The sequence below is a fragment of the Falco punctatus genome, assembly GCF_963210335.1.
Source record: "Falco punctatus genome assembly, chromosome: 8".
Lineage (NCBI taxonomy): Eukaryota > Metazoa > Chordata > Aves > Falconiformes > Falconidae > Falco > Falco punctatus.
Genome location: NC_137588.1, coordinates 34,879,708 through 34,898,141, shown reverse-complemented (window position 1 = coordinate 34,898,141; position 18,434 = coordinate 34,879,708). Strand labels below are relative to the sequence as shown.

Genomic DNA, 18,434 nt, shown 5'->3' with positions numbered 1-18,434 from the left:
AGGAGACTTCTTGCTGAGTAGGCCATAGTATTTTTAGATGTGCTGATTTTATGTCTGAATACGGTCTTTTTATGTAAAATGCATCTTTCATTTGACTGTTTTTCTTTCAGTCTGCAGGCTGTGCGTGTGTGCTGGGCAGGCTCCCACACCACAAGCAGCTAAACAGCATGTTACCTGCAACAGTTTAGCTTTTGTTTTCTTTGAAATACTGATTGAATAATAAAATGACTTTTTTGCTTGTGAAGGCACTTCTGATCTAGTTGTAGGTTTATGTAGCCTTCAGGCACCAAAGTTCCTGTGTAGATTTAGCTTTAAAATCTACATGCCGCAGTTCCTGATTTGCAGGAAAGGTAGACGGAGTAAGGCAGTATTTGGTGTTTTACTAACTTTCTTGTGGCAGTAAAAGCCAATTAAAACATGAGAGAGAGTGAGTAATTTTATTCTGCATGACAGGTAATAGAAGCATCAGTTTGTCGAATCCTTGATATTTCTTCTAGGAACCAGACGTTTTGGAAGAAAATGAAAAATACACTTGTAACTTGAGTGCAAAATCTTGAGTTGCACAGGTCCTTAGTTCAGGCACATACAGTGCATAATGCTGATCACTTCATGAGGTGTGAATTTCTTTCTGGTATTTAGTTTTGTTTTCCCATTATTTATCCTATTTTGCCTGCAAAGTTTTCTTCTTTGGTAAATGTTCCTATGATCAATATGAAGTCAATGGGTTTTTGCGTGGTTATGCCCAGCTAGTATAGTGTGTTACAGACAAGATCAGGTTTACAGCTTTAAAAATGCTTGTCTTGCAAAGCATTTTTGGTGTTAGATGAGGTCCTGTGCTAATCACATTGTTATTTAAAGAGCAATATACCTTCCTTTTGAGGTTAGGTTTCTCTTGGCCCAGCGCTAATGTGCACAATTAATGTCAGTGATAGAAATTGTGTAGGCATTAGCAGGCACATGAGCAAGCTGCAAACCGCTGCATCAGTAGCATCACAGCAAAACCTACTGCGGCAGCACTCCTCTTCTAGCCTGTAAAAACCAACCCCATACTGTATTTGTTGCCAGGCGTTTTGCTGTGTTATTGACATAGATTTATAGATTGTTAAAAGTTAGTACTGCCTTATGCAGCCTAAGATCTTCCAGGTTTATGTCAGAGTGCTGAAATTTGTAGAGGTGCTACTACAGTGTTTCATGCTTTTGCTGGTGGTGCTAATTTAGTTAGTGCAGCCGTCTGACTATATAAAGAAAATGAGAACTTTGTCATGTCTCTGTGTGTGTTAAAAATTCGCACGTAGGCTGTAACTCTTGACTGCAGTGTGCATTTTGGTCTGCGTGTTTTAGAATTTGCCTATCCAGCTGTTAAGTCTTTTGTAATAACATTTCTAGCAGCTGAATAGTTTTGGTACTGTGAGTTTTGTGGTTACTTTTCATGAATACGTTGGTAATTTCTTCAGTTTTCTTAGATTGTGACAATGAAAACAATGTATATCCATATCATGTTCTGGAAATTGGGTGGGTGAGTAAAGGTGTTTAGTGTTTTGCCTCTTGCTTTCCTTGGTCTTATTAAACACATTTTCAAGACTGTTTTCAATTTGTTAAATGGAATTTCTTTTGCTACCACTGTCATTATCAGCAGTCAGTACTTGCCGCCGATGATAGTACATCTTGTGAAATACTTGTGATGATGGCTGGCCCTGCCGCATGCCCAGCTGGCAGTCCATGGGCAAGGGAGTTGTTTTCCTTTACAAACAAGGGAGTTGTTTTTTCGGTTACAGAGCCACTTCTACCGCTAACTCTTACTATATGAAAATATTTCTATAGAAATGCTAATTGCTGAGCAGGAAGAACTACTCTGACTCTAAATTATACTCCTAAGCATTGATAAATTGAATTATGTACTTTTCTAACTTCTACTGTAGTAAAATTTTACTGGAGAATGCAATGATGCTTGAATTGTGGTAGGGAGCATTGTTTTATCTTTTTTAAAAAAGAAGTTCCTTGGTTGGTTTTTTTTTTGTGTGTGTGGTTTTTGTTTTTTTTAAATGGGAAGTCAGAGGGTCTTTTTGATATGGGAAGAGGTATTGTAGGTGGGTTTGTCACTGAGTGTGCTGTGCCAGTTCACACACAGAGTTCAGGTATTTCTATTCCTCTGTTTTAGTTTGCACAAAGTAGGGAGCTAGGTGGTAACCCACAAATGCCTAACTCCCCAGTTGTCAAAACTGTGCACTATTGATAGTGCAGCATACAAAGACATCAGCCTTCATTCGTGACGTTACCCAATTCCTTCATTACTTTGTACTCAGTTTCTCATTTGTCAAATAATTATGTTAGTATGCTTAGTCTCTGGGTGTGGAGCATTTATTGAGTCGGTGGTCACAATCTCCCCCTGCCAGGATTAACGTTCCCCTAGTTTTTGCTGAGCTCATTACTCATGGTGAACTTCCAGTCAGCTCATCTACTTCGGCGTTACTTTAGAAGTTACTCTTTTGGACAAAGGATTTATAGGAGCTTAACGAAGCATTAGCAGAACATACAAAAATACTTATATCTTGAATTAACCATTAACAACTAATTTGTTTCAGTTGTCTTAACATCAAACTTCTAACAATACATCTGATTTTATTAATAATTCCCTTAATTGTTTGATGTCAGTTTGTTCATTAAAAAGGGAGATGTCTTTGGGTTTTGTGCTATTAGATATTATAACCTAACCTTTTTTGCCTTAATAGGTATACAAAGCTTGGATATGCTGGTAATACTGAGCCCCAGTTCATTATTCCTTCATGTAAGTATTTTGTTACTTGTGTATGAATGCTGAAGTTACACTTAAGAGTTTCTATAACATGCTATGTAAAAAAAAAAAAAAAAAACCAAACAAGACCTCTGAGAGATGACACAGTGATAGTATGGCTCTGTTCAGGTTTGTTATGGATGCTCAGTTTAGAAAGATACATTCGTTAAAATACTATGCTAATACTTGATGTGAAGTTAATTTGTTGGAAATTGAAATCATATTAAAATACAGTACCATGGCTACATTTACTTTTTATAAAGTTTTTCCCCTATTAGTGATTTAATGGGTAAAACTTCAGTTGATTATAACTAGAAAAAAATTTAGAAATTGAATAGTTTAATATCTTTAGGGTTTAAAATGTTACACATGCGAGATATTTTTCAGTATTAGTGTGGTTATGATAATTCACTATGTTTTGCAAAGAGAACAGAAAAACATGTCACTTCTGTTTTTCCCCATGTAAAATTGCTTATTTATGTGCTCCCTGTTTTCTGAACTTTCTCCCACTTGAAGTGATAGGGCTCTGCTCTGGAGAGTGGAACTCGATTGGCTTCCTTTAGAAATGTTTCACCTTTTGACCTCCTATTTGTCATTGTTTTTATCTGTGCCAAAGTAATCACTTATTACATCCTGGTAAAAAGGCATAATTAGTACACCCAGTTTTCCTTGTAAATAGAACAGGAAAAGAGGTAGAACTAATGCTACTTAAGCATAGTTACTGTAAACTAGAACTTGGTAGTTCAAGTTCTCTGCTAATTTTCTAGAAAATATGCTTCAAAAAGCAATCTTCCTGGAAAGCTGAGGTTAATTCACTTAATGCGTTCTCCTGTTTCCATACAAGTGAGAGAATTCTTTGTCTCTTCTATTTTGTCTTCTAATACGTAGTTCTTAATTTGGTTTTCCAAATGAACTTCGTTTTGTTTGTCTCAGTGGCATATAAAATTTACTCTGCAGTCTTGTGTTTGACACAAAAACTAGTTTTAACATTAGATTTTAAAAGTTACCAAACCATTGCAGGAAACCTTGTATCGCTCTTTAAACTTTATAGCAGTCTTTAAAAGTGGATAAATGGTTATTTTATTTAATTTCAGATAAATGGAGCTTACATACTTTTTCTGAATCTTCAGATTTGTTTTATTTAATTGTAAAATCACTTTCCTGTTCCAAAAAAAAGAGAAGAGATAATCATGACACTTTAAGCAAAATCTGGGAATGAAATGACCTGTCAGACCATTAAGCAGAGAAATTTATATAACAGGGATGCTTGTTAAAGTACAAGAGAAAGCAGAGAAATGAGACTTTTTCACAGCTTTTTGATAGTGTGGTGTATTTTTTTGTTTAACAAAAAAAAAAAAAAAGCACTCTAGATGATCTGAGAGCTGAAATGGTCCTTGACTGCAATTCTCTTAATGAAACAGGTATTTTTCTCATCTGTACTGTAATCCAAGTTAGGTAATTGCACTAACTGCATGAGTTTACATTTATTATCTGCCTCGAAATAAAATAGCACTGGTGTTATCCACATTAAGAGAAATGAAAACAGAGTATAGCAGTACCTAGTTTCAAAGTAAAATGTTACAAAAACCTGTGGATCTTTTCAATGCACTTTGGTGGCTTTATATTCCTTAAGACTGTCTTCAGTGGAAAAATGGTTTGGTTTCTCCTTTGACTTCCAGCGATGGTGGTTGTATTTTATCAATTTGATTGTGTAAAAAACATTTGCTGTCAAACAGGTTTGAGCAGCATTCCTTCTGCCTTTATTTGCTGCTTATCTTATTCACTCCTGCTCTTAACAAATTTTTATCTCCTTATGTGTGTTCTTGATTTAATTCTGAATATGCTTCTGTAGAGATGATAAATACTTGCTTGAAAAATGAAGTAAATGAGAATATATTGGGCCAGGTATTTTTAAGAGACTTGGGGTCACCGCTTTCTTCCCAGGCTGCCTTTTAGATCTTAGCGGATTGTTAATTTTGCTTGATTTTTATTCATTTAATCCTTTTTTCCTGCTATATGTTAAAATAGGAGTCAACTTCTTTCCATTATGCAGTATTTATCTTGGTTTACATGTTAGGTGGCCCTTTCTTTACTTTACTAGGTGGCCTTTTATTTTTAAAAGAAAAAAAGAAAAAGATAGCCTGAGTCGTGGTTAAGCACAAAAATGGATTTGATGCAAGTATGTCCTCTTTTTTTCTTAAGGCTCTTAATTCTTGTGCCAAGCAAACCAAAGGCAAATGCTGTGAGATACCGCTGGAGTGCTGCCCATCTTCAGACACTGTGGTAGCTTAGCTCTGGTTTCAGTAATATTTATTTCCCTGTTGGTATTTTCAGGATATAATTCTTGATTCAGGTTGTTTCCTTCTCATTTCTGATTTTCAAACCCATGACTGAACAGGTTAGTCCCAAGGTCAGCAAAATATTGAGAGTGTGCATCTTGTTTTAGGCTCGTAACAGTGTGAAACCGCTTTGACGTGAAAGTTTCTATAATCCTGTGGCAAGCGATGGTATTTTACTTGAAAATTCTTGAAGATAATGTGCATCTGGACAGAAAAAAATTCCCCAGATGTGTGAGCTCTGTAATGATGACCTGAAAAATACTTGGCAAGGTTCTTCTTGTCACTTGCAGCAAATGCTGGTCTTGCGACATCTCCTTCCCCGCGATTTGAGCTTCTGCTTCTTATCGACCCCCCCATGCTATTCGACTTCCTCTCTGCTCTCCTGTAAGCTGCTACAGAAGTTGCAGGATGATTCAGTTTTCTTCCTGAGGAGCCCAAAATAATGCCTTCTGTTTTATCCTGTTCAGTCTTTCATAACGTTTAACTTTTTAGTTTCTCTGGCCACACAGCTCTGCTTTTGTTGTCCTTTATGGGAAGAGAAAGGAGAAGGAATGGGGAGCATCAGTGAACTAACAGCGCTTTGCCCTAGTGTGTTATTGATTTCCAGTTCCTCTGACTCTGCTGCCCTGTGTCCAATGGGCTTGGGGCTGCAGCAGCTGGTTTTTTAGCTTTTTTTTTAATCTTAGTTGTGAGCAAACGGAACTTCTTCCTGAGGGTGAGAATTAGAAAAATAAATCTGCCTTTGACAGCTTTTAGATCGTGATCTTTGAATAATTGAGGCTGATGTTAATGCTGCTTATAGATATGAATTTACTTATTTGAGTAAAAGATTGCATTTAAAGGCAATTAGTAAGACCTGAAGAAAAAAAAAAACCAACCAGCCGGTATTGCCGGGACAGCAGTCCTGGTAGCCAGGGGGCTGATGCAAAAGATGAGGGAAAGGAACATCTGTGTTCCTGTGAAAACTAATTGCCGGTCCACCTTTCCAGGGTCTTGTGTTTAGCCTTAGCCAGTTTTTTTCTGATAAAACTTTTTGCTTTATTTATGATGAGTAATTATCTTGGAAGGAATAAATTGCCAAGATACAAGCTCTTAATTTTTGCTAGTTATTTCTTAAAGTGAAGGGGAGATTTATAGTCTTTCTTAAATTATATTCCTCATCCTATTCTTAATGATAGATAGGAGTAGGTTTTAAAGGGAGAAATTAAATGTAGACTTTGTGAAAATCAGTTTTAAAGAATCTAAAGGTGCATCATGTGGCCACAAGAACTTCTGTCCTTTAAAAAACACTCCTTTTGTATCTGTTTGCTTTTTCTGTATGCCTTACCTTTTCTCCTACTCCTTCCTTCCTGCCTTTTGTACGTTTTTTGCTTCTTTAATTGCTCTTCAGTCCCTTTTGTGTACCATATCAGTTTCACTAGCCAAGAAATCAAACTGGTGCAAGTGAAGTAAAACATCCATTTATATAATGGCAACAAGATTTCTTTCTTGCTCTTTATACAACTTCTACAACTACATTCTTATTTTATTATTATTATTATTAGCAGCTGAGTGTGCAGAAAATTAGCATACTTGTTGAATAAAATTAAATCTGTAGGCCCTATCTTTTTATTCTTTCTACATTTTATCTCCCTGATTGCATGTTGAATGTCTTAACAATTACATCTATATTTAGGTCTGTGTTGTGTTGCTTTATAAATCCGAATGATGTTTACCTACAGTTGGAATTCAAAATATCTGTGTTTTATTTAGCTTTTCTGTGCTTATGCCTGAAACAAAGAATGAATAATACAATGTGTTCCTGTTTTTGAATGTTTTCCTTTTTCAGTGTGGAATATATAATCTACAATATTGTTTGTGTTCTGTTAAAGGTATTGCTATCAAAGAATCGGCAAAAGTGGTCGATCAAGCACAGAGGAGGGTTTTGAAAGGTGTTGATGATTTAGACTTCTTTATCGGGGATGAAGCAATAGAAAAACCAACTTATGCAACCAAGGTATTAAGAGAAACATTTAAAACAATTTTCCAGTACTCTTTAGAAAGCATCAGCTATACAGTAAACAGCTACTTAAGAATGCTTTTGAATTAACGTTAATCTTGTTTTCTTGTTAACTCTGTTTTAATGGAAAATAAGGTTTGTTGTTAGTTTTGTTGACCTTTAGGAGCCTGTGGGAATTTGGAAAATGGTAGGTGAAAATATATATATTCCTATTGAAGTGAAGGGAGGCTGGGAGAGTGTTAAGCAGAAATACCACATTCTTTCATATTCCATGGCATCTTCTATCAGCAACATCAGTCAGGATACTGGGATTGGGGAAACCAGTTTATTACAACCATTCTGTTGTACTGAGAAAAGTGCAATGTATTGTCTCTGCTATTTAAGGTTGGAGTCTGAATTTTGAATAGGTGTCAGATCAGAACAAGGAAAACCTAATGCAAGGTTTCTTGCATATGTAGATAATTTGAAAACACAAATATTTTTTTTTTTTTTTTCTTTTGGTTCCAATTATATTTTGATACTCCTCTGCAACAGTGGCCCATCCGCCATGGTATAGTTGAAGACTGGGACTTGATGGAGAGGTTTATGGAGCAAGTAATCTTTAAGTATCTAAGGGCAGAACCCGAGGATCATTATTTTCTTTTGGTAGGTAAAATTATGTCCTACTTAAGAAATTGCATATGACTAGTAAGAATGTTTGTGCTAATTTATGTAATAATTCTTGAATGTGAATATGCTTAGCTTGAAAACTAAAGTAAATATAAATTACCCGGAACTTTCCTGACCTGGCTTATCCCATCCAAGTTCTTTAACTTTCTAAAGATGTCAGTGTCTGGGCTGCAAACTTCTTTCTATTCTCTTCTCATTTTCCTGCAAGTTGTGTCGTCATCACCACTTTTTTTCTATTATTTATCCACTGAATTCAATGATCTGCTTTACATTTTTGAGGTGAAAAGGTATGTGTGTATTTTGACTCTCCATAATTGCAATTATTTTGTTCTTTTGCAGTGCTGCCACCTGGATAATGTGTCTAGACAGTGAATTTTGTCTTTCATTTTCTGTGAAATTGAAAGGATTGATTGTCATATTTGGGCAGATTAGATCTGAATTAATATCAGTGTTGTTCTCAAGCATCTGCTATTCCTTAGTATTTATTTTAAATGTTGAAATAAGCAATTGGTTTTAGTGTGACATTTATATAACAAGTTTGGAATTAGAGGTGTTGGCCATACTTGTTAAAGAACATCTAATGTAACCGTTTTCTTGAGGCAGGTCTAATTAGGTCCAGTTGCTCAAGGCTATGTGCAGCCAGGCTGTGAATATCTCCAAGGGTTAAGGTGCCATAACAGCTCTGGGTCTCTTTTCCACGATTTGACCACCCTCATGTTACCTTTTTCCCCTTCCTAATACTTCCTTAGGATTTCCCATGTTTGTCTCTATAGCCCTTTGTCAGTTACCTTTGTGAAGAGTCTGGCTCCTCCTTTTTACCCTTCTATTACATAGTTGACACAATGGAAGAGTGATAATTTTTTCTCAAATACTCTGTAGCACTATGTAAAATGCTGTTTCAGAGGAGAGACTTAATATTAAGTATATTTGTTATTTTAATGAAAATGATAGCATACTATCATAGTGTATTGTATGTTGTTGTTATCTTCTCTGTTGAGTACATTTCTACAGCTGATCATATCAATTTGTTTTATAGTTGATTGCCTTCTGAGGAAAACCAGGTTTTTTTCTTTAATGAATCACTGAGAAAATTTTAAAATAATTGTCATTTTTTAAAATGTGCTAAACTGCATCCTTTGACATGTTTACATTGATAGTCCTTGGTTCTTTCAAGTGTAATCAAAAGTTTTAAGCAGCTAACCAACCCACAAAAGGGGCCTTGGATGTAAATTCTTAAGCGGTAATTACTATAACATTTTTATTGCGTTTGTTTTCACTCAAATAATCACGTTTTTGCAATGCAGTCTGCATAAATTCTACTATTATCAGAGGCGTTTCTAGATTTTCTTAATTGCACCATTTGCCTTTAAAAGCACCCTTTGCACATAACTATTTTTATACGCTATTCTTGTTGAATGACTCATCTTTCAAAACTTAGGATTTAATGGTATTTTTTGTTTTGTTTAAAAGTCAAGTGTTTGATTTTAATGTAAGTAAAACTTGGGGTTTTTTTGTCTCGCAGACTGAGCCTCCATTAAATACTCCCGAAAATAGAGAATATACTGCTGAAATCATGTTCGAGTCTTTCAATGTTCCAGGGCTATATATTGCTGTTCAGGTAAGGCAGTTCTGTTGAAAGTTAGAGCTACAGTATTTCTCCTTGAGCTAAAATTAATTTCACTATGAGAACTGTATGAGTGGTGCTTGGAGTACTTTTAGGTGCTTCTCGTTAGCAGTTTCACCACCGTGTGTTTTTGATACACATTGATTCTGTGGCCTGTTAGGTAGGGACTGTTCCTCTGTTACCCCTATAGAAGGCAGCCTCTAAGGAGTAGAATATAATAGTTGTTGCATCATAAATAATAATAATAAAAAAACAAACTGAAAAGAAAAAAACCCAAAACAAACCAACACACCACATCATAGTAAGGGTATTAGGCCAAGAATTGCATCCCTCTCAATATGAAGTAGCAAAGAAGATTTTTGATCATGGCTAAACAAGTGTTGGGCGGGAGTCAAAAACTACATTTATGGACTCTCCTTTTCATAAGCTGTTGTGTACACCTATATAAATATTACTAAATCAGTTCTCATGCTGTAAATTATCATGAGGGTGTCATTCTGGGTGTTGTTGGGAGAGGCAATGGAAGGTGGGATCTGCAGTGCAGTGCTGCTATTAAGATTTGGTTTTCGCATATATATTTTTTTTTTTTTACAAGGCTGTCCTTGCCTTAGCTGCATCTTGGACGTCAAGACAAGTAGGAGAACGAACACTGACTGGCACAGTTATAGACAGTGGTGATGGTGTCACTCATGTTATTCCTGTGGTAAGTATACATCAAAAATACAGAAACAATTTCACGGGGGAACAGCTTGTCCTGTAACTTTTCTGAAATTTACACCTACACAGGCTGAACTATAGCTAGGAATCTTCAGAGATGTCAGATAATTTCCAGGGTTGTGGGTATGGGTTTCTGTTTATTTTGTAGTGCAGTAACTCTCAAACAACTTCTGTGCACCCTGAATTTGTCAGGGCATATTGCCTTTCAGTGACTTACCTTAAAAAGTGGCTTGTCAAGGCCACACTAAGTGATCAATGAAACTGTATTGCTTTAGCATATTTCCAGTTTATTTTGCTGGTGAAAGCGAGTATGCTCTTCACAATAGTCCAAAAAGTTGGGAGTTTTTTTGTTCAGTTCGTATATAAAATAAATAATAAAGAATATTTGAGGGCAGATGTAGTATGTTTACAGTTTTTCTCCACCTGTTGACCAACGTTTAGTAACATGCAATTGTGCATCAGTGATACAAGAAAAATGTTCTGACCTGACCTGGAAAAAAGTTAACCCTGAGGTTAATTAATGTTGAAAATCTCTTCTGATGTATCAAGTTGCTTGCTAAAAATATGATCATACGATGTTTTATTAAATAATTAACATTTACAGCTGCAGTTTCTTAACTGTCAAATTACTGATTTTGCTGTAGGTGTGTATTTCCTTTCACAAAGCTACATATTTTAAATTCTGTAATTGGAATACTTCATAGTATTATTATTACCAGCCACTTGAAATAGATACCTCTCTGGCTGTCTTCCCTTGGGAAGTTAAATGAATATCTACACACCAGATGCATTTTTCTTTTCAAAATGATGTTAGATTGTAATTTTTAAGTTTAAAATCTATACAAAGCTTTATCATGCCACAGTAACCTCAGTTTTTAAAATTGAGTTGTTATACCAAATAGTAGCATTGGTGGTGGTCAAACATATGCTGTGATGTAGCGATTTCTTACTAATCTTGGTGGAATACAGTGGCTAAATCTTTATTCAGTCCGTTCATCCAAGATGGCATATTTTTAATAAGATGAAGGGAACAATTGACATTTCAAACCTTCTATAGGTAAACTTATTTTTATTGTACTTAGTAGTTCAAATTGTCATTAAAACAGTTGAACATTGCCCGATTTGCAGGTTTGGTTTTTTTACCTGAAATAAAAGTAGAGGTATTCTATATTGCTTGAAGCATTAAGCTCTTTTCCAGAATGACATTTGCTTGATTTCTGGATTTTTTAAAGAAGTTGAACAAATTGACAGCAATAGTGTTCTGCTTTTGTAATAAAAAAGAAATAACAAACAGTTATCTCTGTAGTGAAGCTAAGAATAGTGGTATGTTTTTTATGACTTTATTATTTTCTGTGTTAGAAAAAACATTTTGTATGAACATAAGGCCCATATAGGAAACTTTGAGGATTTCATATTAGTGCAATATTTTGATTTATCTTTTCAGATGTAGCAGGTCTGGTGGGGTTGAAGGACAGTCTTGAACATTTTCGGTTTCTGCATTTAGACCAGATATTTTTAATGCCCTAATACTGGCTCCCAGGACAAGTGTGATTTAGAAGGGTAGACTGATGGATGAGTGTGGGCGAGTCTGATGTTCTAAGCACTCTCAATTAATGTGCTGAAATGATGCATTTTCTCCCTGCTTTCAGAAAATTAATTTTGGTTCATGTGGATTGTTAACATCTTACATCAGTGGCTGTGACTGCAGAGCCACATCATTTATTCTAAAATAATATTTCACGATACAAGGTTCCTTGACCTTTTTGGTAAGAGTAACCTCATTTTGAAGAGAAAATAAAGGCCAAGGAATAGTGAGTATAGCTATTTGTCTGCCTTATGTACTAGTGACCTCTCTGTTCCTCCTAACCTTGTAAGAGTTATAAACCAATGCAAAGTGAAACACTTTTAACAGGTGAAATAAGGCTACTGAAGAATTGGGTTTCTGGTAATTAAATGAATCAGTCTTTAAAGGACTTCAGTCTCATAATCATAATCAAGGTAGCAAATAGGAGTTTAGACTCCATGTCTTTTTCTCTCCCTTCCTAGGCTTTGGTGAAAGAAGTTCTTGTCAGTATCTTTCTCCCAATTAATTTTATTTACAGGCTGAAGGATACGTGATTGGCAGCTGTATCAAACACATTCCAATTGCTGGGCGAGATATAACATACTTCATTCAGCAGTTGCTGAGGGAGCGAGAAGTAGGAATTCCTCCTGAACAATCCTTGGAAACAGCTAAAGCAGTGAAGGTAATGTGAACATTGCAGATGTTAATGTTACGGTAGGTCAGAGCTTGATATCTGTTTTTAAAAGATAACAATCTCTTAAAATCATTGCTCTTCCAAGTAAAGGCGCTGTGTTTCTAAATTATATAAAAATGTCTAAATAGTATAATAACATGAAATGTCTTAAACTTAAGGTACACCGTTGGGTCGTACTCATTTTGGCCTAGAATTTCACCCTTTACTTGTAGCCTCCCCTTTTTCATCCTCTCCCTTATTATTACTGTTATTATTATTGTAATATTCAGTAGGAAATGTTCTTGGTGGGATGTGTAATATAAAGAGCTGTAATTATGCTTTTATTCTTTCTGAATGTTGGTATGTTCTTTTTTGTAGTACGAAGCTATTCTGAAAGACATTCAGCTTAAAGTACTCTTAAACCTTGTTTCTATGGCAATTCTTCAGTATACTTTAGAACTCATTTCTCTCCATCTTAGAAGTTTAGAGGAAAAATAGAAGAGAAGTAATTTAGCTCAGCAAGATATGCTGCTTTCAGTGCTGCACAAGAATGATTTGTAGTAGCAGAGCCATTATCTAACTGTATACAGTAAATGTCAGTTCAGCCATTTTTGAGCCCTATTCTGTATCTGCCAATTTAAAACTCTTATTCTTAAAAGTTTAAATTACTACACTTTTTGTTAAAGTTCGTACCATCTTCTCTGCTATACTTAAGATACTTCTAACTGTACATATTCAATTTTCAGGAACGCTTTAGTTATGTTTGCCCTGACTTAGTAAAAGAATTTAACAAGTATGACACAGATGGTACAAAGTGGATTAAACAGTATACTGGAATTAATGCTATCTCAAAGAAAGAATTTACTATTGATGTTGGCTATGAGAGATTCCTGGGGCCAGAGATCTTCTTCCATCCTGAGGTAAGTGGGTTTGAATTGCCTACACTTTCTGGCATAGGTGCGTTTTAGATGGTAGCATGTAAATAGTATTTGCAAACTTGTAAAGAAGTAGTTATCCCAACTTCATTTATCCTTATTTCTAAACAGGTACCAACTATTGTAGTAAGTCAGCGTAGTTTTGATTCTTGACTGCTAGTGATCTTTGTACAAATACAGGTTGATACCTAAACAAAAGTATTATATTTGAATTTTTTTAAGCAAATGAATTACTGACCCAGATCATCTTCTTGCAATTCTTAAAAGAATTTCCAGGTCTCACCATGTTGTACCCTGTTCTCGTAGCTGTCTCTTGAAAAGTCAACTTTCTAAATAAGCTGCCATTTTGCCTTTATATCCTCTGTCTTCTACTGTTGGGAAAAAATAAAAGGGAATAAAGCCTTCCCCCCTGCCCCCACTCCCTCTACATTCTGCTGTTGCAGGCTTTGTCGTGTTACACTGGTTTGCTGTAGTGCTCAGCATCTTGGAAGGGCAGGTATTCTTTGACCTGTTAACAGTTAACAAAAACTATCTAAGAGAACAGCTGGCAAAGTAGATACTTTAGGTTTATTAGTCTTTCACACCTTTTATAAATGGCAGTAAAAACAGCTAACAACTATTATGTTAGTTTTCATGACATCTCTAGTATAATAGGATGGATCTCCCCATTTTCTTTCTTCCCTTTCCTTTGCAATATGTGATCCTACATGTTGACTTATGTTGATTTTTTTTCTTGATTGTAGTTTGCTAATCCAGACTTTACGCAACCAATCTCAGAAGTAGTAGATGAAGTTATTCAGAATTGTCCTATTGATGTTAGACGTCCTCTGTATAAGGTCAGTAGCTATAATAAATTTTTTTAATACTTGTCTTAGAAGGATTGTACTTCATACTGAAATATGTATTTGAAACTATTTAAAAAAACAACAACTAACAACAAAATCATTTTTCCAGAAGTGAGTCCATTGTGTAGATTGGTTTATGTTGTTCGCTTACGCTTTTTCAGAATATGATGTTTCATTACTCAAACTCCTATGTAAAACAAAAATAAATAAGGGAAACATAAATCTGAGTGAAGGAAATGTACAAAGATACAAATGGATTTTAAAGCACAGCCAATTTTAATGTCACACGGTCTTTGTGAATTCATGTTCTGTCATGCTTAAGTGTTAGATAATTTAAAACTTAAAGTAAAAGCCTACCTGCTAACTGTAGTTTTTAAAACTACGTTTAATATTTCACTATTTCCAGACGTGGTTAATAATTTTTGTTACTCAAAACAGAATATTGTCCTCTCTGGAGGCTCAACCATGTTCAGGGACTTTGGTCGTCGTTTACAGCGAGACTTGAAAAGGACTGTTGACGCCAGACTGAAACTTAGCGAAGAACTTAGTGGTGGCAGACTGAAGGTTAGTTCTTGCAGCTAATGCGTTTAACAAGCATCTTTCTGTCCCTTGTAACCTGGAAAATGTGAAAATAATGTATTGCGATGATGATTTTGTTTGTTGAAATGTCTTTATTTTCATGTAGAGTTCTTATAGAAGCTTTTCAGAAATTCGTATGTTGCAGAGGATTGTAGACTGGTATTGGAAAATATTTATATAATCTCTTCATTGTAGGAAGCTAGAGTGCTGTTTCCCCAGGTATGCACTTGTGCTGCCTGTCCCTTACTATTCAGCTAAATCAGTTGCATCTGATGGAAGGATGGGACTTGTGCCTGTTACGTAAAAGCAGCTGGCCATTCCCCAGCTGCTCTTGTGCAAATCATCATCCTCAGTCTTTTGAACTCGAAAGATAATAAAAGAGATGGAGCAAGCTCATTGTTGAGCCACCTTGGGTAGTCATAGGACTGGAGCACTTGTCTTATGAGGAAAGGATGAGGGAACTGGCTTGCTGAGAGAAGAGAAGGCTTTGGGAGTCCTAATAGCAGCCCCTCAGTATATGTGCGAAGGTTGAGAAAGTGGGACTAGGCCCTTGACAGTACTCAAGGGGTGGGCATGTGAGAGACAGCAGATAAAAATTGAGACAAAAGACATTCAGCTTGGATGAATGGAAAGGAAAAACTTTTTCATTTTGAGGATGATTGGGCATTGGAACAGGCTGCATGGAGAGGTTGTGCGGTCTCCATTCCTGAACGTTTTTGAGATTTGGGTGGATAAAAGTTCCCCCGACCTCATAGCTGACTTCCTGCTTTGAGCAGGAGGCTGAATTAGAGACATGCTGGGGGTCCTTTCCCACCTATATTACCCTATAATCCTATGAAGTGACTGTACTTCACTAAGCTGCATGATGCTTAATTTATGTTCTTTCTACTTTTGACCTCTGATCGAACTTCTGCATTTTTTATGTTGAGTCTGCATACATAAAAGATACCATCAGAGACAAAAATTACTTTGTGTTTTTTTTCCTTTTTAGGCAAGATTGAAGTGATTTTCCTCATTTATTTTTTAGTAGTTATCTAGCTAGATGAGCTCAAACAATCCTTAAACCCCCCCCGTGTAGAGCTTCATAATATGCTGTGTACACAACTCTGAAATTTCAGCTGTATGTGGTTCTCTGATTCAAGTAACCTAGTTTATTCTCGGTTCTCCTTACTAGACTTCTATCACTTACTAAGGAAGCAGGATATGAATAAGGAAATCTGCTGCAATTCTTCCTCCTTCAGAGTACTAGGCATTGCAAGTAATCACTGGCTTGAATTTTGCAAATGATATTACAAATGATTTCAAATTGTTCAGTTTTCAGCAGGTTCTATTGGAATAAACAAATTGCTCTTTTTTTGAAACTTATGTACGCTGACATTTTTGATAAGCACAAGTAAGGAATGAAGGTTTGTGTGGATATGGAGGGAAATGGGCTAACTGGAACAAAGGTAGTTTTAAAAAGCATGACTGTGACTGTATTGGTCCTAGATAAACTTTCAATCTGCCACAGATGCTTTGTTAAAATAATGACATGAAACCTAGCTTTCTAAAGTGTGTGTTTTTTAAAGGGCTTAAGTAGTATGTGTCTGTTCTTACAACTGCATAAATAGTCCCTCAAGAAATTCAGCAGAAAATAGAATGTGGATAACTGGAGAGGAACACTGTAGCGGAGCTCTTGGGAGAAAATTGGTGTGAATGCAAGTATCTCTTAATGTCTGATAAAGTAGGTAACCGGCAATTTATAAGCAAGAGCTATTTCTTAGTCTGGATTGTACAGGAGAAAATCTGATGCTGTAATTGCAAATTTACATACCCAGCATTTAAGAAAATAATTTGTGAAAAGTAACTTGGAGTATACACTCTTCTTAAAGACCTAATTTTTACCAGCAAAAGTGATTTTTAATGTATTCCTTTTGGATTTTTCCCCCCCTTTTATAGCCTAAGCCCATTGATGTACAAGTCATTACACACCATATGCAAAGATACGCTGTTTGGTTTGGAGGATCAATGCTGGCTTCCACAGTAAGTTAGCTATAAAGCTGAGCATGCTTTAGTCATTCTGGCGATGCTTTTGGAGTTCTCATCTCTCCTTCACTTCATATTAACTGCGGTTGGGGGATTTGTGATAGGTCTCAGGTAGGAAATACGCCCTCCCCATCCCCTTTTGAAGTTTTTGCATTAGACTTTAAAGATTTGAAAGAGCAAATGACTGCTGAATTACAACTTTGTGTGGGTTGTTAAATAGTGCATTTTAGTTCTGTGGTGAAATACATTGTTTGCATTGGTGTTCAGCCACGCGTGATGTAATAGTAATTTCAGGACCTTCAAGTATTTGGTTTTCTTTTTCCATTTGCTACATATATGTTGCTATTGTTCAAATAAGGTGTATGTACCATTGACTAATCTTTTTTTTTTTTCCCCCCCTTCCCTTTACAGCCTGAATTCTACCAAGTATGCCATACCAAAAAAGATTATGAAGAGATTGGTCCTAGCATCTGTCGTCACAACCCTGTGTTTGGAGTCATGTCTTAAAGCTGACCTCAGAGGGGTCAGGGATAGGGAGGTGGGGAGGAGGAAGAGTCTTTCTGATAACTTGTTTGTCTGATGGCTGGTATTAAGATAACAAACATGACTTGACAATAAGTAAAAGACCAAACACAATTAAGCAGGATTATTTTAGTAAGTGTCTCAACATGCGGATGTAGTGGAAAGCCAAAATGATCACATTTTTTCTTTAGATTGATTATTTGAACCTGTGCGTAACAAAACAAATAAGTGGATTTTAGTTCTTTCTGTGCCCTGATATTTTGTATATTAATGAATTATCCAAGATTTGACGGGATTTGATGGTGTGTAGATAGTCAGCTCTCTAATGCTTCCATTGTACCCTTTCATGGGTGCAATGCAGGAGCTTGTTTATATTTCATACTTTTTTATACTTTGAGGAAAAATATGAATTAAAGAAGCTGTATTATTTGAGGAAAAAAAAAATTACCAGTGACCAACTTGAAAGCAAATTTAAAAAACAAAAAAAGTCATGAGTCATGCAACTAGTTCTTGCAAATCATGACCAGTCTAAATCCTGGGTTCCATGCAGCGCGAGTGCTTTTGGAACTAAGAAGCTAGTATCTTGGATTAACTGATGCCTGCTAGTGCTTTCTGATTACTTGGTGCATTTTCATACTATCTCTTGCTTAAAAAAAGAAAAAAAAAAAAAGTAAAGACAAGACTGTTGGACCAGTATTGCAGTTCTGTAGTGTCATTTCTAATTAAACCAAATAATCAGGTTATCAAAATTGGTGTATTTAAAGCCTAACACCATTCCAATAAAGGCACAAAATTTCTTTTTATGTTTGTGTCAGACTTGTTAATCTTATTACATGGGAAGTTGTGAGCATGGGTTCCTACATATCCGCTGTGGCTTTTGAAGAGTAAGATTGATCTGTAAGGTAGAGATCGTTATGTGCATTGTGTAAACTGAAGTATGAGCGTTTTAGAACTGCAGTTTATATGTTCATCTAGATAGCACTTACCTATATAAACCTAACATCTCCTCCATTGTTAGGTTTGTTAATCTACTTTGTTCTGTAACTTTTTTTCCCACCACTTTCTTTTGAGTCATGGCATACAAGAGACAGCACTGCATTTTAAATCTCTGTGGTTTTTCTGAGAGAAAATACCATGTAGATAAAAATAAAG

The 18,434-nt window shown here is 35.8% G+C and overlaps 1 protein-coding gene across 1 annotated transcript in view; it reads left to right on the top strand.

Moving 5' to 3' along the window:
• The window catches only part of ACTR3 (actin related protein 3), a 32,760-nt gene extending 14,675 nt beyond the window's left edge, over positions 1-18,085 (top strand). Inside the window, exons 2-12 of the mRNA XM_080399672.1 lie at positions 2,730-2,785; positions 7,002-7,126; positions 7,664-7,774; positions 9,321-9,416; positions 10,018-10,125; positions 12,242-12,385; positions 13,123-13,296; positions 14,055-14,147; positions 14,595-14,720; positions 16,674-16,757; positions 17,172-18,085. Of these exons, the coding sequence (XP_080255798.1) occupies positions 2,730-2,785; positions 7,002-7,126; positions 7,664-7,774; positions 9,321-9,416; positions 10,018-10,125; positions 12,242-12,385; positions 13,123-13,296; positions 14,055-14,147; positions 14,595-14,720; positions 16,674-16,757; positions 17,172-17,267 (1,213 nt within the window). The 3' untranslated portion in view covers positions 17,268-18,085. The remainder of the gene's footprint in view (positions 1-2,729; positions 2,786-7,001; positions 7,127-7,663; positions 7,775-9,320; positions 9,417-10,017; positions 10,126-12,241; positions 12,386-13,122; positions 13,297-14,054; positions 14,148-14,594; positions 14,721-16,673; positions 16,758-17,171) is intronic.
• The last annotated feature ends 349 nt before the right edge of the window (positions 18,086-18,434 follow it).